Genomic DNA, 22472 nt, shown 5'->3' on the forward strand with positions numbered 1-22472 from the left:
GCATCCTTTCCCAGCGGAAAGTTAGGAACACAATGGAACAACTGGTAAGTTCTTGAATATGCTGGTGACAGCAACGAGTTAATACAGAAGATGGAAGAAATAACTAATGTGAAATCTCTTCTACTTTTCATGCTACGTTGTAGAGATGAAAACTTGATTGAAAACATCAAGACAAAAAACAATCCAGGGTAAAATTAATCATTTAGTGACGAATTCACAACTCGTAAGAAATGAAAAGGGAAGGACAAATAAAGAAAATATGGGCATCTGCTTTCTTCTATTCAAGCTGTTGATTCACTGAACTGGTTGGTGCTATTTCAAAAGAAAAGAGCCTAAACGGAAAAAAATTGGGGGGTTACAACAGCTCCCAAAGGTATAACACAACCTATTTTAATGCGCGACAAGTATCATAACAGATCAAACTAGCTGAAACAAAAACAGTAATAATCCCAAGTACAAGGAGTACATACAGAAGAAGGTATTAAGTCAAAGTAAGCAAAGACATAAAACAAAGTAACCACAAAAGACAAAAAAAAGGCCAAAACAAGATGTGGCTAGCAAGAGACACAGCAGCTAACCCACATATCACCCCACAACACACAGAGGGAAGCCAAGAAATGGTTGGTAAAGCTACTGTCTGTGCTAAAAAAGCTGAACCAGTTTGTTTTTTTTAATTATTTGGTCCCAATATATGTTATACACAATATAGTGTGGCAACCAATGACAACAGGAGAGCTCGGCCTTCAGTTCTTTAGAACAGGGCAGTTATGTATTTACACAAAGCCAAATGCTTCTCCTAGGAGTTCACCCTTTGAGACTTGGCTGAAGCAACCTCAAAACCATCATACAGCTGCTGAGTAAATAAAAGCAGAATGGAAACAAGCAGCTTTTAGTAAAACCTTTACTTTTTCTGAAAACAGATGATCCTAATGCTCCACGGAGCTGATACAAATCAGAGGTGGCGTGGCACAAGCTAAGAGGAAAGATGTATCCCCGCTCACGAGCCCATCTGCTTGCACTTTGTCTCTTCCTTCAGTTCTCCGCTGCCCATTAATTTCAGGCTGACTCCTCAGGGGCAGAGCAACTTTAGACGACTACTTCTGTTTTAGACGTGCATGCAACAAGACCCAAAGGCCTCACCATTCAGAGCCATGCTCGGGGCTGCTCCTAGCTGCAACCGAGCCCATCCTTCTTGGCTGCTCCACGGCCAGCTGTACACGCACCCAGAGGTAAGAGCCTCGAAACAGGCTCCTCACTCCGACAGCCATCTACATGAGGAAAAATGATTTGGAGAAAAGTGGCTTTTTTCCCAGACTCTGTTACTATTGCATTTCTTCCAGAGAAGCCCTACGCTACACATGTGGTAAGAGAGCACGAGAGGCTTCGCTGTACAGTTCTTCAAACTCAAGTATATATACACACAACGTTTCCAAAAGAAATCCCAAACACGAGCCCGAGTCAATCCCCCTGCAGAAAAGCTCCTTATATCTATCTGAACCAAAGACCTTTAAAAAAGTCAAACAACGAAGTAAACACATTGTGGCTATTCAAGAGCCTAGACAATGCAGTGTGCTACTGCCACAAGGCAAAAACACACTTATGGAAGTAATTTTCTGCTGGTACAATTTTCTATGGGTACAAAATTAAGATATCACCTTAAGAGCCAGGATGAAGCCTGTGAATAACACCACCACTCTCCTGGCTCAAAGAAATGCTTTGTAATAGGGCTCATGCTTGCTATGCAGGACACGATTTCCTTTGAATTGCAAAGCTTTCTAAATCTGAGGGATAAACTTTCAAAGAATCAAGGACCATCGCGAATTCCCTCATCCCCTTGTCCACTTTTAAGGTTGATTTTAAAAAAAAAAAAAAGATTAAAATTAATTTTCTCTAAAAATAGCACGTGCCCACTAAAATCCTTCCCAAGAAAAGATCCCTTGGGTGGAAAGGATAACAGAACACATAGCAGAAAGATTTTGGCTAAAGGACCACTGCAAAACATGCTATACATGGACATGGAGCCCTAAACCTTGGGTGATTCCAAATCAACGCATCCCAGGAATGCAGGTATCATCTGCATCATCTTCACTTGCCAAAGACAAAACTTGGAATTAAGATGACCAACAACACTACTAAGGAAAAACAAAAGTCAACTGCAAATTCCCATCTAAAGCTCTGATTAATCTCTACAGAACTCTAAGAATTTTCCACATCCCAGATTTAAAAAAAAAGTAATAATTAACACTGCCAAACAAACTTGAGTTGTTATTGACTAGTGCTCAGAGATCACCAGGGTAGTTCTGACTGTGCTGTTATAGCTGCAGACTTTTTTCCACATTTACAAACCCTGTCTCATTAACTAAGTAATATTAAGGGTTCCTTATTCGAATCCTCAAGAAGTTCCTCCAGAACACCAGGCTATGCCATGCCTAAAGGTTTCCACGGATGCTGAGGGTGTTTCTGTACTGCTTAATGGGAAAACACAGTCTCTTACTGACCAGAAGGTCCCCATGACATGTTATGCCTTAAAAAACAAGGCACTTCACTTCCACGTAGCAACGATGAACTAAATTTTTCTTGGGATGAGTTGGTAACAGAAGTGTTCATAAGCACAGCCTCTTTTTCAGTTTCTAAGAGCTGTGGCTAGGCTTACAGCTGTGACAGTGAATGTGCTGCATCATACACTTTTAGAGTATAACACTATATTTCAATACGGTATTGCAGTAATATTCTTCAACAGGTGGTCAGTGCTGTGTGGAGCCAGGAGTTGGACTTGACGATCTTTGCGGGTTCCTTCCTACCCAGGATTTTCCATCACATTGCTAAACACTCGTTTTCTCTTCACTCCAGACACCCTACATGACTTCAGGCAATATACTCTTTTCTCCTTCAGTTTCTTTCAGAATAAAATTGGGAAGAAAATCTACTCACACCCTGGAAGTATTAGACAATTTCGACAGTGTTGATAAGAGAAGAGAGGTATTTCAGCTGATGGAGCTACTCACATAATTCCAGTTCTTGGAAAAAAAGTCCAAATGTGGCACAGTTACCCCAAGAGAATAACTTCTTTATTATTTATTACATCAACTTTCAACAGCTTCTGTACTTCTTTTCTAAGAAAGGATTGACAAGATTTTAAGAAAGGATTGACAAGATTTATGCAAACTGGTCTTCCTCTTCTATGTTATAAAGCCACTTACAAGGCAAATGCAGTAATCTGCACATGGTCATTTGCAGCTTTGAAGACTTCAGCTACATAAGGCTATTTGATTCCTTCGGAATTAATGTCTTTTGCATTTTAAACATGCATTGATAAGATATTTTGCGCTGCCAGGCTAAACAAGCTGCTGCAATGCAAGCATCGAACAATTGTTTTCCATTATGCACATGTCCTTCCTTAAGTTCTTCCCCAAGTCAAGCACTGAACCTTCATTTAAATTACTGTTCGCATGTTCAGACTCTTGTGGAATTCAGTTTATATTTAGCAAAAAGATATCCCTATCTTCCGATCCTAGTGAAGACAGTCCTGCTTCAAAGACCAGCCAGCCCACTGCCATTCTGAGTTTTCAGACTGAAACGCCAGATTAGCATCAACTTTTGGTATTCACTTGGTCTATGTTAACTGGAAAGCCAAAAGGCTCTTAGGTGTCTGAGTAAGCACGTTTGTCTCTAACAGTCTTTATAAAGAGAAAAGAGACTTAAAATTTAGAACTGCAAGAATTAACCCACTTCCCAGGGCGATCCCAAAATGCCAAAGCAGTGATTTTACTCCATTCATCACCACGCTATAAATAAGCGTCGCTGTGATGAAAACATTGACTACATGAGGATTGCTTTGTAAGCAAAGTGTGTGCTCCCAGCTTTATTTTGACACAAGTTTCTCCACCCTTAAAGCAGTGGAAGGTCAAATGCAGAATATAATTTTAACCTTATATCTTTAGCTAAAGGCCATCGTTAATACGATTGGGTCCACAGTGTACTCTGGACCCTAGCGCACACGTTTCCACAAATAAGCACTCCATCTATTATAGTGCCTGTGTATATAGTCACGGAGCAAGACCACCCTCGCTGTAAATCAGTGAAGAGAAAGAGAGGACTCCGAGGAGGTCCGGACTCAGCTGTTCAGGCTGGATGGGAATAGCAGCATCATTCAGAAGCACATACCGTGCACCAGGGCACTGTGTTTGTGGGATTTATTTTTTCCAAGGAGATACACAATGAACGCTTAGTAGAGAGGAAAGAAAAAGTGAATGAGTTAGGCTTACTCTGCTGCATGTTGAACAAGGATTCTGTTGTCTTGTGTAACAGTATTCTCCATCAGAGCAAGCCAGGTATGTGGACAGTGTTTTAATTAAGTCGACTGCTCTGCTATCAAGACAAATAATCACTTGTGCCGTGGTCAAACTGTGCATTTGCTGGCATAGCTAACCTAATAATCTTTCCTTCTTGACTCACTTTTTGGTAATGTTACCAAAACAATTGTTTCTGAATTAATCTGTTTAAACACAATTGAACTGGCCTCTAAAAAAAGGTTAGAATAAATGAGCAGTAAAGGCTAAACAGGTAAATGTTTAAACAGGTAAATGTGAGCCTCTTCAGTCTCACATGCATTCTCCAGCTTAGCTTTGATTAGGCTGGCTGCTGGATTGCATCTATTTCTGCACCATACATTCAGAAAAGTTCAGTTTGCAATTGAAGCAGCAATATTGTTTGTGTAAGGTTCTGTGCTTAAAAAAATGCATGTTTTTCCACCTTTATGTAGAGGTCAGGACATCCACAAGGAACCTCACACACTGCAGAACTATGCTAAATGCATAAAAATTAAAAAGGTGAAACATTTTTCCTTAAGGTTTTAGAAGAAGCTTCAAAATATTAGCAATGCAGGCATTCAGATCCATTTGTCCTTTGGAATGTGTGTCTATAACATGCAGGTATCTGAAAACACGTAACTTGATGTGTTTTTAATTAAAAGCTGCATACAAACTGAAAAACAAGTACCTTAATTGCATGTGAACTCTTAAGACTTTGCTTTTTCTTTAGGGCAACTTATATCATTAAAGAAGTAGACAAAAACGTTGCCCGTGTTACCTGGGGAAGTCACTTGGCTGCAAAGAACAGCCCATGTAAGTCACCAGCAGTTCCACAGAAGAATTGTTTTAGCACAAGACACTTCCCCCCCCCCTTTCAGCCTGGATTCCTCCCCTCTTGGCCAGCATCTAACAAAATATTATAATTTTTCCGAGTCATTCCACAGCCTCAGATTTTCCTGTTCCTGCAGAACACAGACATGGTCTAACGGATGTTGTGGAAACTCTAGAAGGAAGCCTGGCTCCACTCATTTTGGACCTAAAACCACTAGTAACGTCACTCCCACATATCCACGCGTTGCTAAACCTTAATTTGATCCATCAGATGTCCAAGGGCCATACATTCTTCATGCTTTGTTTACTAAATGACATTTAAATGTACTCGTGTCCAAGGCCAATGTAATTGATATTGGAAACAGCTCAGCTTTACTTATTTGCATTGAATTCCAGCACTGCAAGAATTATCAAAAATGAAACGAAAAATCAATTAGCTTTTCTGGGAAAAGGCAAGCGTAAGATTGCAGATCTGGACTTATCCAGTCAGCGATGTCACAGCAGAAACATGATGTTAATTACAGACTTTTTCAATTTAGCTCAAGGAAGTGCATCTAAAATCTCTGAAAGGTGACTACTGTTCATAAAACAGCATCCTTGGCATTCTTCCGGTGACTCGCTGGATAAAATAGAGCTTTTGCTGGATTCTGCATTATGGAGCTTACCGAGAAACAAAAGCTAGCCATCTGGCAGGCACAACGAGACGCCCCAGATTTTGACTAGTGACCTGCAGGTGAAGGCTTCTGTATCTCATTACCAGTCAGAAGTCCCATGAGTCGTCACAGCATATCAATATCTTGGGAAGTCTCGACTGCATGTGTCAGGAGTCCAGCTGGTGTTGGAGATATCCAGCAACAGCTACAGGAAAGGCACAGGCATACTCTCCAGCTCTTTACCTTGAAGTTTCTACAGCCTAGCTTCCCCTGCCACCCCCCCAGTCTCTGAAAGCTCTTAGATAGGTTTCTAATCAGGATTCAACCTCATCAAGTGATCCCCTGACCCCCCCCCCCCCCCCAAACACACACTCCATTAGAAAGATTTGAACAGACATTTCAAGGGTTAGTAACACCAGCAGGAACCTGGAAGAAAAGAGACACAGTTCAGGCTTAAGAAGAAAATGACTACATAAATACAGAGCCAGAAGTGAAGCAGAAATTGATTTTTACAATCTCATGCAAGCGGAGTTGCTAGCTCTATGCCAGCATCACGCTGACCATTTGCACACACGGTGATCTCCAGTTACCATCAAGGTATCCAGAGGTAATCTTTTCTAGTTGGAAAAGCGCCTGCTTAAAGCCACTCACCGAATGGAAAACTGGCTCGTAACCACCGTTAAGTTTCTTCGGAGCCAGCCTCCCTTTTCTTTAGCCAGTAATCCTTGCATTAGAAAAGCAACTGGCTGTAGATAGCCTGGAGCCTATCACACCCATCAGCAAACTCAGGAAGAGCAGCAGGTCAAAAACTCAGCACTTACACCGTGAGGCTGTCAGCATAGTTCTGCTTCCACTCTTTTCAAGTTTTCACTGGGTCTGAATTTTATTTATTTTTTGAAAACATCTTCTACCCTCACTAGCTGTTCAGCTAGCCATCTGCATTCAATTATTTTATCTTTCTCCTCAAAACTGTACACTTCTTAGGCTTTTGGACTCGAGATACAAAGAACCCCAGCCACATTCTCATGTTCTTTATGGTCTGTGCAGCCGAAGCAACACCGCTTTACTGAGGATAAATTCTCTAGCTTCATATATCTTCAGTTACCAGAAGGCACACAAGCAGATTTGAGGCTTGCCTGGAAGCACGCTAGCTACATGAAGCAGGCTTATGAATACTGTTCAAATATTTCAAAATCAGAAGTTTATACATGTGTAAATTCATTACTCTGGGACTTTTTAAAAAGTAACACGTACTAAAATATCTAAGTATTCTGCTGTAATCAGAAACTCAAGCAAAGATGGTTACCTCCCAAATCTTTAAGTACAGATTACCCTTGAAAAAACAACCAGTGAAGCTACTGATTGCTTTATCAATAAATAACTTTAGCCTTATTTCTTCCTTGTCAACAGTAACTTGATTCTCTACTTCAAGGAAGCTTTCACATTTAACACTGAAGAAGAATGGGAATAAATTGAACGTTATCTGAATACCAATCCTACTGGGAAGAGATGAAAGTCGTGGCTGCGAACAAGCCCCGCTCTCCTGGTGAGCCTGCTTGTCCATTTTATGATCCAGTTTTGAAAGGATGATTCCCCATTCCCACTTCATGCCAGCCATCTGATTTTTCTGAGTCAGCGAGATTTTTCATTCCGTTTATATGTGCACAGACAGGCAATCACCCAAATTAAACACTCGGCAGGAAATTCTTACTTACAGAGGAACCTGCTTCACTTTTACCGAGACTGAGGGCACATCAACTTCCATATCCAAGCCAAAGCCATCAAGGCAACCCTGACACAGACCCCTTGCTGCATGTGGCCCCTGAGCACAACAAATCCAGTCTCCATCCTTTCCCAGAGATGCACCCCTCCAGGACATGTCAGTGAAGCTGTCTTGAAGAGAGAAAGGCTTCAGGAAGGCATGATCCCAGCTAACATTCACCTACCCTGCTTTGTGCTTCCACGGTGTCCTTGGCAGAGAGCCTCCACAACAGCACTGCCTGAAACCTGATGGGGCTTCTCTTGGGGAGAAAAAAACAGCTAAAAGCATATGAAGACCGACTTAACACACAGCTGTCACCTTCAAAGAAAGGAAGCAGGAGGACAAGTCTCCAAGATCGTTCTGATCGTTCAGTATAAACCATTCACCCACTCTACCAGCCTCCTTATTTCATGCCAGTCTGTGATTTGCATGAGCAAAACCAAAAGCTTACTCTTAACCGATAAAAGAAGCATTTCCGTCCAGAAAATCCCCTCAATATTCCCCTTTCAGCATGCGATGGAACACGTGGTTCACAACTGACTTCCGTAAGCACAGAACGTCAACAGCAACAACTTCTGCTGGGGAAACTGAGGCAATAAGGAAGAGCGACAGTATTTATGATACAGATTTCAATTGTGTAGCAATGCTACAAGTGTTATTGCTTGGGGTATCCTCACGGTAACTCCATCTCAGAGCAGTGCGATGCCTTGTAACGCTCCTCTCGTGGAAAATGAATTACACTCCAGGCCCGGCTGACAGGTACACGCTCCCAGCCTTCTGCCACCCCGGTTCCCAGAGCTCCACGGAAAATTATTCTAATTTAAATTAGTTGTCCTTAAAAAGGCATGCGCCTACACTAAACACTTCTCATAGCGATTTCAAAGTCCTCTTGCACGCCGACAGCCTCCAAGTAGTCTATTTACAACTAACGACTAATTGAATTCCAAGCAGAGCGTTCCATGCCAAGGCACATTACCAGCACCGCACACAACTCCTTTCAGCCTGCACTTCTGGAGTCCTGTGATTGACAAGGTCTCTAATGAACTCTAATTGAGGACTCCGCAGTTTGAAAAAGCAACAACAGATGTGGTAAAAGGGCAACCCACAAACTGGTTTGCTAACGAAAGAAAAGCGTCTGGTCTGATGAGGGCCAATGACCCCAAAATTTCTACTCTTCTACCCACCCTTTTTTACTTTGTGTTCAAGTCCAGACCCTTTGCCTTGGTCAGCTCAACACTTGGGGGCAGTGATGCACAGCCTTGAACATATTCCACACATTCTTACTGGCCCCAGGATGCTCTTTTATTAAAAAGCAGAGTTTTGACAGAGTAACAGGGACCTCAGACAGGGAACGTAGTACAGCTATCCTTCTCAGCAGCATTACAAACCTAGGAAGATGTTAGGTTCTTCCTATATTAGTTTTGGAAAGCTTTTTGCATACAACGACGCGTTTAAGTCATCACCATTGCCTTCCAATGGATCTTAATCAGCACGAGAGCAATTAAGTTACACATCAGCCTGCAGATCAGTTCCTATAGAAAGGCTGCAGAAAGCTGAGCTGCAAGCAGACTTCAAGAAATAACCTACTCTTTACACAGGGGGAAAAAAAAAAAAACACTCATGCCCCTGCTTGCTTCAAGTTTACTCCAGCATAGAAATGTAATGAAGCAAGGAAACCAAGCACAAAGGAAGCAGAAGTCAGCGTGCCATCTTTTACAGTTCTATCACAAATTTAACGAACCTACTCATGCTCATCGTGCATTTGTAGCCTGACCTTTTACTTCAAGGAGGTTATTGTCTGGTAACAGTACAGCAAACAGAATAAAAACCATCAGCTGTGAAGGTTTAGATGAAACTTGCCAAAAAAAGGTTAACAAACTGTTTGCTAGAGTCTGGCCCATGATGGTTTTGGAACTATTACAAGGTGGCAGTGCATGTACTGCTCTTGTACCGAGTTCAGACTTGTGTCTCGTGGAGGTCAGGCTGAGAGAGGGCTGCAGAAGAGGCAGGTCCACAGATGTCTCGACAATAAAGAAGCCATACTGGATTTAACAAGTTATTTCATCTCCTCCCCAGAGAAGAGACTGCAGGAACTAGTGTGGGAATCCCATGGACCCTCCTCTTAATACGCATGGTTCAAACTGGTCTGTTTCACGTTACACTCCCAATATGAAAAGAAGCCCAGTCAGTGAGATGCTGATGGAAAGCATGTAGAGCACTAATGAGCACCATCCAAAAGTAATTCCAACATTTAGAGGGAACTAGCAATTTTCTGAGTCATTAGAAAAACCTCATAGCAATTACACAGCCAAGCTTACCATAGCTCCCCCCACCAGTCATTGCTCCAGTCGGTCCTTAGAGTTGCTTAAGCCCTGATATCCATTCATTCCTCCAAATTCCATCAGAAAAATAGCCATGTCATACCAGATCATACCAAGGATTTAGTTACTGGGTCCCACCTCAAGCAACAGCCACAAAAATGATGCCTTAGGTTGCCAAGAGTTTTGGTGGCACAGATGTAGCCAATTAGTAAATGGTTTCAAGAAAAAAAATAATCCCTTCCTGCAGGGAATAATTCCCTTCCTGACCCACAGAGCTTTCTTATCTATACCTTGGCTTGTGTAACCAAACGCAATATTTAAATAGAGTTTGATAAATCTCTATCAGCCGGCTTTTTCACCATAGGACTCCTCCCAAGCTCACTACCAGCTTCAATTCCACTTCGTAACAGACCTCCTCGGCTCAACTTTTCCCTGGTAAGCAGCCACTCTTCTGTGTGTAAAGATGATAAACAGTTTGGATACTGTTATTTAAAAGGTTTAATTAAGAGGTACTAGTTCAAGTAGTTGCAGAACCATCAGGTTTTTAAGGTCTCTGGGATAAGGTTTGTCAGCATCGTGCATAAAATTCAGACCTGCACAGAAAGGGGATGTAGTTCTCGCAAGAAGGTAGGAGGAAAGGCTTAGTTCAAAGGTCTAACAGCTCCGTTCCAAACCAATGCACCACGTCTGCAAACATCTGGAAGCTTAGGTCAGAGGAAACTGTGCCACGCTGTTTTCAGGGATGCTGTTTGCTTTTGTAGGGAGAAAATTCACGTGACCAAAGTCCAATTACAGTAGAAGCTGGCCAGGTCTCTGGGAGACAATAAAAAGGGCTTTTTTAAGTTTGTGAATAGAAAAAGGAGGACCGGAGAAACATAGGTCTGCTACTTGATGGGGATGGTCACCTCACAAACGAGGACAAAGGCGAAACAGAGACGTTTAATGCCTTCTTTGCCTCTGTCTTCAACACCGATGATAAGGCTTCGGGAGTGCCCTGAGCTGGAGGACCATGACAGTGGGAAAGAAAACTGCCAACCAACCCTGAACGCGTGCAGGTTTTGCAGCTCCACCTGGATCCATTTGTCCATGGGGCCTGATGGGATTCATCCCAGGGTGCTCAGAGAGCTGCCTGATGTCATCGCGGGACCTCTCAATTATTTTTCAATTGTCTTGGGAATCTGGAGAGGTCCCAGTTGACTGGAAGCTGACAAATGTGCCAATTTTCAAGAAGGGCAAAAAAGAAGACCCTGGTAACTAACAGGCCTGTCAGTCTCACGTCAGTGCCTGGTAAAATTATGGAGATTATCAAAACACACCTGAGGGACAATGCAGTCATAGGTGACAGCCATCACGGGTTCCCGAGGGGTAGGTCCTGCTTAAATTGAATTTCCTGTTATGGTATCACCCATCCAGTCGACCAAGAGAAGCCCGTTGATGTCATCTTCTTGGAGTTCAGTAAAGCTTTCAATACGGTTTCTCACAGCACCCTACTGGACAAAATCTCCAGCATACAGATAGATAAAAACAACACGATGGGTGAGCAATTGGCTGACGGGCAGGGCTCAAAGGGTTGTGGTAAACAGGGTTACATCAGGCTGGCTGCCGGTCACCAGTGGAGTTCCCCAGGGCTCCATTTTAGGGCCAGTTCTTTTCCATGTTTTCATAAGTGATTTGGATGTAGGACTAGAAGGTGTTTTGAGTAAGTCTGCTGATGATACTAAACTGGGAGGAGTTGTTGACTCTGTCGAGGGGGGAAAGGCCTTGCAGAGAGATCTGGACAGACTGGAGAGCTGGGCGATCACCAACCACATGAAGTTTAACAAGAGCAAGTGCCGGGTCCTGCACCTGGGACGGGGCAACCCTGGCTGTACGTACAGACTGGGCGACGAGACGCTGGAGAGCAGCCCCGCAGAGAGCGATTTGGGGGTTGTGGTTGACAGCAAGCTGAATATGAGCCAGCAGTGTGCCCTGGCAGCCAGGAGGGCCAGCCATACCCTGGGGTGCATCAAGCACGGCATTGCCAGTCGGTTGAGGGAAGGGATTGTCCCGCACTGCTCTGCGCTGGTGCGGCCTCACCTCGAGCACTGTGCGCAGTTCTGGGCAGCACGATACAAAAAGGACGTGAAGCTGTTGGAGAGCGTCCAGAGAAGGGACACAAAGGGCCCCAGTGAAGGGCCTAGAGAGGAAGACATACGAGAAGCAGCTGAGGTCACTTGGTTTGTTCAGCCTGGAAAGGGAAGGCTGAGGGGAGACCTTGTCCTGGGGTCTACAGCTTTCTCACCAGGGGGAGTGGAGGGGCAGGCGCCGATCTGTTCTCTTCAGTGACCAGTGATAAGACCTGATAGGAGCCAGGAGTTGGGCTCGATGATCCTTGTGGGTCCCTTCCAACTTGGGATATGATTCTGTGACAGCTGGCACTAACTAGCCTATTATAAACCCCCAAACACATCACATCCCAGAATATATGACTAAATCAAATGCATCTGAAGAAGGATGCTTGTGCCCATTATAAATCTTAAGTTAATCGTCTTTACTACCAATTTATGGAAGGGAAGTAAACATTGCAGGGGCAAGCAGAAAACAGGTATCAGCACAACACAGCTGGCTGGGAGTTTTTAGGATACTCACTGAGCTGCAGAATACCTGGTAGGGCATAATTTATAGATAGGTTTGGGCATTCTCCAGAACCCCAGTGTTCTAGTCCTGAAATGTTCTGTCTCAGTAAGTCTTTGAAGCATGTGCCATCGCACACCCGCTGCGCCTGCAGCACAAGTCCTGTGTCAAGCTGCAGGCTGGCAGGCAGTTAGCAGGAGACGGTACACACGTACAAGGGCACGCATCACGTTTGTACAAACCATCCCAGCTGCTTTAAACAACAGCCTCCAAACTGCCGATGACTTCATCAAGAAAGCTGCTAATGACCCTTCATCCAAAAGGATGTCCACGCACACACAGTAGTACCTGCTGGCTTGCCCAAAATGAACACGTAGATTGATGACGTTGTTTGGGCAATTACTCCATTCCTCAACCTTGCCGAAACACGAGGAGAGAACCACAGATCACCATACCTTGGAGATGCTTTAGAAAATGTTCTTACATACCAGATCTTTGTCATGCCTAGGACCCGGTCACCATTTGGTTAGAGCATCCCGTACTCACCAAGTCAATGAGGTCACTGAGATTCTTCTCTATCTGCTGCGGAGGCAGGCGCCTCATCAAATCCAAGGCACAATCCAGCTGCTGGTCACTCTGCGGAAACAAGAACATCCCTCAGTCACAGTACGTACAGACAAGCACATCACGCTCACAGACGCAACAACTGCAGTGCTCGTCAGCTCCTCTGATACGAGAAATACAGCTTCTAGTTCTAACCAGCAATGTGTTTTATATCAACACAAACAGATTTCAATAAAGTTCAGTTCCATTTGGTCGATGATTATTCATTTGGTATTGCAAATAGTGTGTCATGCCATCAATTTAACACAGTCCTGTTGATGGAGAGAGTCCAGTTCCCACCAAAAATTGTTTCCAACGCTTGTGCAAATGTTTAGTGAAATGTTTTTCCATGCTACCTCAACAATAAGCAGAGTTAGGGAACTGCAAGTTCCTTTTCCTGAAGCAGTTTTAGTACTTCCTCATCTGCGTTGTGCCATTCAGCTGAAGGTAACCAGTATGCAAGGCAAATTCTGTTCCGACAGAGCTCTCTCTCCCTCCTTCAGCTTTACCAAAAAAAAAGTGAAACATGCAGACAAAGGTATGATCCATAATTTCCTTCTCACTACACAACACAAACCAAAACCTGTCTGTATCTGAGAAATCATCAGCTTTAAATATTTTGAGAAATTGCACCAACATATCCCAATAGTATTTGTTGCAGCTGGCCTTGTGTCCAATTCCACACACGCAAAAAAGCTTAAAATTCATTTCAGAGTTGGAAAAATCCGCAAGACATTATCACAGACACTTGATGAGCAGAGCCATGTTCTTGGCGTAACCTTTAGCTCTCCTTCTTACTAAGGCATAAGAGAGACACTTTCCTGCAAACTTAACAGTACCCCAAAATCCACACATTGCTTTGATCAACATCATCACCCAGCTGAAGCACAGCAAGCTTGTTTTCACCGCTTCTTCCTCTCATTTTTGTTCTCTATTTCTAGCTACCTGTCCACAATGAGCTTAAATTTAATTTCCTACGTTCAGCCAAGCTCTAAAAGTTGTATTTGAGAAAGACTTCAGAAATAAAGCAGTTACGTGATCACATTATTCAAGTAGCATCCCCCCATCAGTGAGCAGCAGTGGGAAGTAGAGCTTCCTGCAATTAATCTGTACCCTGGCAATGAGGGAAGGAGGGATTTCGCAGTTTAGCGGCCATCCATTACGAAAACAGTTCTAAAAAGGCACTGCCCATTCACTATCAAAAGATAAATATTTTACAGACAGCAAGTCAGACAGCCGGCTTGGAAGAGACTGTGTTTATTTCTCATCCAGTTTAAGTTTTAGGACATCCTGTTTGGAAAAAGCTCCAGCTCTACAGACATTTAGGTAGTGACTCTCATCTGCCTGCAAGACTCTCCTGAATATCGAAGCCTCTGACCTGAAAAGCAGAATGCACCGACGCCAGGAACAGAAGTTACGGCAGTCACCTGCTGCGATTGAAGCAACACACGTTCAAGTAACACAAACTCAACCCCCTTACTCTTTAAACTTTTGGGTAACGCGACAAGCAAATTCTTGGCCAAAATAAGCCCGAAGTTAATTCCTCTTGAAAAATGACCACAAATCAATTGATGAATTGACTGTCACCACAACCATGGGAAAAAGCAACGACTGAGTTTTTCAACACCTTTTCTTTATCTCTGTTAGGTGGTCAGTGACTGAAGGTTACCAGGAAGGGACTGAAGTGGGGGTTGAGCTGCCTCCATGCTGCAGTCTCCCCAGGCACCAACAACTAGCCAAGCTTCAAGCTCTGGGCAGTTCGCTCCTCTCTGCGCTGTGATCCGCGTAGTTAGCAGGGGCAGAAATAGGAAGCCACTCCACATACTGTTCACGAGTGCAGTCACAAATTATTTCCTCTCTCCTTCCACACAGTAAACAGCCCCCTGCCCAGGAGGGGCCAAATATTTAAGATCAGATGAAGATGAAACATCAGTCCAGGCTTGAGTAGAGGCACAACCTACAGGCGTAATTAGAAACTCATGGGAGAAAGCTCCCAACGACAGCAACATATCATTCTTTTCTTCAAACAGAGGGAAGGGAAAACTCACTATTTTCTACTAACCTTTTAGTCCCCAGGGAAAGGCATCATTTAGATGGGCTATGACTGCCCAGCTCCAGCAGCCAAGCCCTGGCAGGGGACCTTTCATATCAAGTATTGTCTTTACCTCCTGCTATCGCTTCCATCAAGGAAGGAAAGCTGGCACACGGTCGCAAGGTCACACTCCGCACTTGGGGATCGTGGGAACACTTACGGAAGTGCTCCATCCTCCTCTGCCAGCTGGGATTGTTTGATAGACAAAAAAACTAGGGAAAAAACGATGTTAAAAACTACCATTAACCCAGAGTTGGTGTTGAATAAATAGTACGGTAATTTTAAATAAACTACACTGAATGAAGGACTATCTTCTGCATTTGCAGCATTTTATGGATTAACCAAAAGAATTTGGACTGACCATCTTTATAACGGTACATTCAGTAACAGCTGTAGGAAGACACAAGCAAGACTGTTTAAGGCACGGATTCTTACAGAGGTTCAGCCATAGCTGGCATAAATGCCTGTGTGCAACCAAAAAAAAAAACCCCACAAAATAGCCAAGCACACACCAACAGTTAGCCTGAATTTTTCTGGTATCAAGGAGGTAAAAGCACAGCTGAGCACCAGGACTCTCCGGTTTTCTTGCAGAGCATTTAAATGGCTTGCCAGCAGACCTCTTAAAGGACTGAAATAAAGGCAGGTTCTGCTCTATTTCTGTGCTTCAGTCTGTGGTTATACAGTCACTTCAATCCAGCATAAATCCACACTGGCACAACCAGAAAGGTAACACAAAGCACACGCACGACAGGGCACAGTGCTACCTTTTGGTACTGGATGTATCTGTCATGTTCAACTTCAGAACCAAACGGGTAAATACACCCCTTCGTAGTTTTTGCTCCTTGTTCGTTCAGTGCAGGTGAAGTAAGGTTTTTAAAATGAGGCCTCTGCTTGCATATATCCTTTGGTTTCAACCTCTGTCCCAGCTGGAGTATCCAGAGTAGCTGTGGATATTTCAGGGGAATCACAAAGACAGAGGAATCGCATCTAAGGCGTCAAACCCAGCCGCACACACTTCCTGTATTTACGGAGGAAAGAACACTCCCAGGAATGTATTTTTCCTGCAAATTTGACAGTGGCATGTTATTAGAGGTACCCGGGAATCCCACAAAGCCCTTACACAAGCTGTGCAAGAGGAAGGTGTTCTTGGGAAACTCAGGATATGTCTCACCTCACTCCCATTGCCCTAGGCCACTCGTCTCTACGCTGCAACTTCACCTTTTCTGGGTGTGCATTTGCTGAATTCTCACAGTAAATTGCATCCTAAAGACATGGTTTCCTCACAGATCTCCAGACAAAACACGCTACACAACTCTTGCCTTTGGACATGGAGAGGCTTAGAGCCCCCCGCTCGCTGGGAAGGCGATTAGACAGGCCGTCTCTCAGTCTGGAGCGCTCTTGGAGCCAAGCTCTTTGAGGCTGCAGGGCTTAATGAGCTTAGCATTTACGTGATACCAGGACGTTTTCCACCATTCCTCCGTTTCATCCAGCACAGAGCTCCTGTGGAGGAGTAGGGAGTTCAGACAGAAATTCTAAATGAAGTTTTATTACAGCTCAAGTCACTGAAGGATTTAAGAGATCATAGGAATCTCAAAGACTGAAAATATTAGCTTAGATGAAAGCTCCTTAATACATTTCCTCTAAGATATTTGGCTATCTCCAATCTCCACTTAAGCATCTGCTATAGCTTTCCCATGATACTACTGCAGGGCAAAATGTTATAAATCCGTCTCCAGAAGTAGTGATGTTTGTTTAGCTCCCTTTGCCTGCATTCTGCTCTCCCCTTCAGTCTTTTGCAAACACGCTAAGTACGGCAAAGTTAGAAACCCTCTCAAATGGCCCCAGGTCTCCGGTCATTTCAGCACTCTGCACTGAGGCTCAAATAAAAAACAGATAGTGCTGGAAAACATTTATTACACGAATGCGCAGTTGCACAGAGGCACGGTTAGGTGCTTTCTTCATTCCATTCATACTAAAGCAATATTGCTCAAACACTGAGCACGGACAGATGTCATTCAACACAGAAACCACAACAGCTCAGGAAGTCACCACAGTTTTGTTTAATTGTTTTGAGAAGGAGCGTGTGTTTGTGCGACAAACCAACGCGCTTCCACTGTCAATGCTTGAAACGGGGGCGGACTACGGCTGTTGTTATTTGTTGTAAGAGCAACGGGCTCTTCTGACCTCACTTTTGTAGGCAGCCACGCTGAGAGAACATGCAGGTTGTCGAGACTGCGTAAGGCAGGCAAAGCACTGCACATCCTTCTGACCCCCTATAGCTTTAGGGCACGTGGCACAGAGGAGCTGCCACTCGGTGCTCCCCCGGCCGGGGCAGCACAGGCCAACAGCACTGGGCAGCGACAGCTGACCGTGGCCGTGCAACCCTGGATGCGAACCCCGCTGCTCACGCAGCTCTTCCAAGTTCACAGCACCCAAGCCTGCTCAAGCAGACTGAGGGAAGAAATAACTCATTTGCATCGCATTTTACACCGAGCCGTCACCTGATAAACGCAGCTGCTGGAAGCCAGGACTTGTACCCAAAGCCCTTCAAAGACCATGCCACTGGCAGAGCCGGTAGCACCCCACAGGCGCTGTGCTCGGTTTCTCTTCTCAGCAGACAGCAGCAATCCGATGCGCTACCACCTACGAGCAATTTTCGCTTCTCCTTCTAAATATCTCTGCATGAACTTTTCACTATATAAACTTCCCGAAATTCACAGATTGCATTCACAAGTTTTCCCAACTCTCCATTGCGCATTACCTGAGATTTAACCTGTACTCTAGGTTTTAAAAGAGGGTTTACGCAAGGCCTCTGCCCATTTTAAAGGTTAAGCCACTGCATTTGAAAGCAGGTAAGAGATTTCACTTCAAGCTCCCAGCCTTGTAGTCAGCAGGAATTTGCTTCTCTCTATCAGATTTAATAGGTCAGCAGATTTAATTCCCTGGTCTTCACAGCTTTGTTCTGATGGCTCCTGCTCATTTGCCTACGTTACTGCTGAGCACAAACAGAATTAAGCAGTTTCTTCAAAAAGAAAACCAGACTGGTTTCACTTCTGTATTGTATTTCTACATTAACACCGCCCCGAGCTAACTTCTGAACCAAGAGAAACCAGCAGAAGCAGTTAAGTGCTACTGCAGTGGCAGCTTCTCCTCTCCTAGCCCTTCCTGAGGAATAAAGCACTCAGGCTGCCAAATCATCCCAACCAGACGCGCAAGCGTAACACCACCTCCATGCAAAGCCTTCTCCATGCCTTCTCCAGTCTCTGATGCAACTTTAGAAGAGCTGGATGACCTAAAAAGTACTTCAGAAGCAATGATCAAGGTTAAAAAAAACACTAGAGAGTGAAAACATTCGCTACTTGGGCAGGGGTGCCCGTGTTTTTTTTTTTTTAATCAGCTGAATATTCTGACTTGGGGCTGAAATGCCCGCAGCTGAGAAGTTACCCCAACTGCAAGCATAAGCAAGCATCTCAATTTATAGAGAACTGAAATAAAAGATAGAAACCCAAAGGGACACCAAAAATAAAACATTTGCTTAACTTGTGCAATTTCAAGCAACTGCACATCAGGCCGCTTTGATCGCCGGTCGGCTTACAAGCAAAATACCTTTGTAAATTAATCCAGGGCCAGAAGTATGCAGCCAGCAAATGACTTTTTCTTCTTCCTTTTATGTTGCAGACATACCCCAGGTTGTAAATCATTATTTCCTGTCAGTTCTCCCAACAGGAACGTCTGACTAATGGTACAGCTTTGTGGAACTCAATAAGCGCTCAATTTATTACTATTTTTTTAATTGAAACAGATGAACAGCTTCCCACCCTGCTTGCCACGCTGCTCCTTGCCAACCTGCAGAGCTCAGAAGGCAGAAGACTCCTTTTTCAAATTACAGAACAGAACAGTGTTACTGCTAGAAGCTTCAGCAAAGGGTTGAATTATTGTAACCGTGGGTAATAAAAGCCCAAGAGTATGTTAAGTGCAGGATTCCCCTCCTGGCTCCCAGCACAACAGGCTGCCAGCGTTCACTTCCTCAGATATTAGATGGAAGGGGAGTAACTCCATACGATGCATGATTCATGTTTCCATCAACCGCACCTTCTCCTTGCGATCTGTTTTCCTACATGCTTTTTCCCTCGGCTGTTAACCCTCTTCTGGCAGATCCTATCTAAAGCCACTTGCAATATTCCCGTGAATCAGGGATTCCCGACAGCAAGGTGAACTAGTGGGAGTAATGCCCACAGCACAGTTAAGAAGTAATCAAGTGCAGTAAAAGCTGAAGATTTATTACTATCCATGATGTAGCATAAGATCAAAGATCATTGAAAGAACACAATGCTGATGCAGACAAAGTCTCCTTCTCAAACCACTCCTAGTCTGGCCCCCTCTGGTCAGAATGTTTTCCAGGGCTTTTACCTTCTGACAATTACGGCCATGTCAGATCTGTACCAACATTTAGCTCGATTTGCTATTACATTGCTGCTGTGGCCAAGACGAAACAAGACAGACCGGCTGCTGAGAATGCCCGTTCCACAGACTCCAAATTAGAAGGACTAAAGGTTAGAATAAAAGCAAGAAGTGACGGCTCATAATATTTTAGCGAAATCTGCTGTACTTGGTCTCCAATGTCATCTGCATTTACTTACAGAGCGCTGCACAAGTCATACCACAGCCTTTACATCAGCGACTCCTTTTCAGAGACGTTCTCCTGCAGAACACACTGCCTTTATTTACGCTGCTCTCCCTTTTAGAAGATTTGAGCATGCCATGAAGAAGCAGTACTAGTGCTAATGTACGACCAAAAACACATTCGAGGCTGGTTTTCTAAATTCAGGTCTCTGCCATACACACCAACAGATACTCGTCAGAGCGCTTGTCAAAAAATGAGAGGTCTGCTTTGACCAGTTTTTGTTCTGCCCCGGTCCAGAAATTTAAGCCGTGCTAATCTCAGCAAGGCTCACAAGGGATCCCTGCAGGACCTCTGTAAAGAGGAGAAGAGTAACTTAGACGTCTGCTCCAAAGAGTCGCACGGGGAACTAAAATAATCTACGGGAAGGAGAGCAAATGAGTCAGCTTAAGTTTCAGTGCCACCAGCATGCTGATGACATCGGATACTTATCACTATTTCAGGCTGACAGCACACCTAAGGCAAGTCCTAGACAGATGAAGCGAGTGGCCATGGTCATCTAGGAGCAGCCACTGAAGAATCTCCTCCTGCACTCAAGCTCTTCAAAGCTCGCAGTCAGCATTCTCCTAAGCCCTCATTTGTTTCTCTACCTTTGAGCTGATGCTTCCAAGTGTCTTTTGAATCCTGTTTTGTGTTGGGACTTCATCACTCTGACCTCCAAATCAAGTGAGCACTGTTCAGCATCCATGGAACGCTACCCAACACCCCTGCACAACCTCCGAAGCAGTTACCGAGTGGATTATGATACACCGACGGCATTTCCGTCCAGTACCTTCAGAATAAACCAGAGCCCATCGCACTACTTCACTAAGAAGCTCAGTCTCATGGAACAACTATTTGTCAAACGATGTTACGTCAACTGAGAAAAAACTAGCAACCTCGACAGCGTGGAGCAGGCCATTATGCTGTAATTCGCTATTTGCTGTAGAGGCAGGAACTCAGCATCACCTGGGGTACTTCTGCAGCCGATTTACACTCCTGGGGGCCGTTTGTCCATTTCAGCTCCTGCTAGCGCTTCCACGGGTGTACAGCACACGGTGAAGAAAGCACCGTGCTTGCTCAGCACCTCTCCCCAGCGAGGACATCCTGAAAGGGGTTCAAAGCCCACTCGTGCTTTCAAACCTAACTTACCATCTATTGTTTTAGTTCATACAAAGTCCAGGGCAAATTTGTCACCTGTCCAACGGACAGAGGCACCCAGTACTGACAGAAGAGCAGGGTGGACCAGCACCAAGGCTTTCTGGGAACAGGCTATTCGTCTTGACCTTTTGCCACCAGCACTAATGATTTCTGCACTGGTGTTTGTCTTCTGGGTAACAGAAACAATGTTTTATTTATTAAACATGACAATGTAATTTACCAGCTTTCATCTTCTGCCAAGAATTCCTGTGAAGCGTAAAGTTTGCAGAAAGTCACTTCCCAATAAATCATGGCATCGAGTGAATACGCAATCTGTTAGCCCCACATGAAAGAGTAAGATGGGAACGGCAGTAAAATAGCCGCATAGAAAAGCTACTCTGCAAAGCTGCATTGTTAACTAACTTTTAATAAATGGGATTAAAGTCCCTGAAGTTGACTGTCGAGCTGACCAACTATTCCGGGTAGCATTTAAGAAATTTAATTAGGCTACTGTTAGTGCAAAACAGTTGTGGTTATTTTTTTCCCCCCAGTTTAAGTCTGGGTTTAACACAGAACCAACATTTTCTTTGTTAGATATTCCTATAGATACGAACTCTTAGCCAAACAAAAGGAAAAGCAAAGCTGTTACAGCAGAGCCCTGAGACACAAGAAGCTGTCCTGATCTTGCAGCTACTTCGCGAGGAAGCTTGTACATCTGCCTGAGAGCTTCACTATCAGAATAGCCGTTGGGCTGGGCACAAGTACGCACATACCCCAACAGGCAGACACCCAGACTGCTGCTCGGCGGAACCATTACGCATTACTTGATGCATCGAGTAGCTCAGGATGCCTCTAGATATTTCCTTGCCACTTAAGTCAGCACCACACTTTACTCACTTTGTCGCTCTGCAAACGCTTTGGCGTGCGCTAAGGGGCTGTGCAGGCGAGTAAATCTTGCGTTCTAAGGACCTCTGAAGCCACCTCCCAACGGGCCTCCTGCCCCCGGCTGCGTGCTCACGTGGACTCACACCAGAGGCAGGATCACTGCTGCGCAGCCAGCGGAGCTCCTGCAGCACCTGCGACAGGAAATCGTTGACAGGATCTTCTGCCTGACCTTGTCAGCTCTTTGCAGAAACTTCTGTTACCTCCGTAAGATCGCATCACACAGCTCTCAGCTCCAGCCCTGCAGATGTATCCCAAGTTACTGATTAATGCTCCCTCGTCGCCATCCTCCCACTTCATCCTCGCTGTAAACCTACTGCTCCTGACCGCCAGCGTCAGCTCGGCCTCTGAAATACGCTAACAGGAGGTCTGCAACGGCTCCCCAGCCCCACGACCTGTTTCTCATCCACAGTGTCCTGCCTTCCATCCAAATATGACTGAGGAAGTGCCCGAATCAGTCTTTAGAGACGGACTGCTTTATTTTTACTGGGGTCTGCCGGGTACCCTTGGCAAAGGCTGCCCAGAACTTGAGCTCAGTTCCACCA

General features: G+C 44.5%; 1 protein-coding gene across 2 annotated transcripts in view; it reads right to left on the minus strand.

Moving 5' to 3' along the window:
• Nucleotides 1–22472, minus strand: part of CAPZB (capping actin protein of muscle Z-line subunit beta) — a 63411-nt gene that overhangs the window by 33458 nt on the left and 7481 nt on the right. For both annotated transcript variants that reach the window (XM_048048660.2, XM_048048659.2), the window contains exon 2: nt 13037–13126. In XM_048048660.2, coding sequence (XP_047904617.1) covers nt 13037–13126 — 90 coding nt within the window. The remainder of the gene's footprint in view (nt 1–13036; nt 13127–22472) is intronic.

Source organism: Anser cygnoides, chromosome 23 (genome assembly GCF_040182565.1).
Source record: "Anser cygnoides isolate HZ-2024a breed goose chromosome 23, Taihu_goose_T2T_genome, whole genome shotgun sequence".
Taxonomy (NCBI): Eukaryota; Metazoa; Chordata; class Aves; order Anseriformes; family Anatidae; genus Anser; species Anser cygnoides.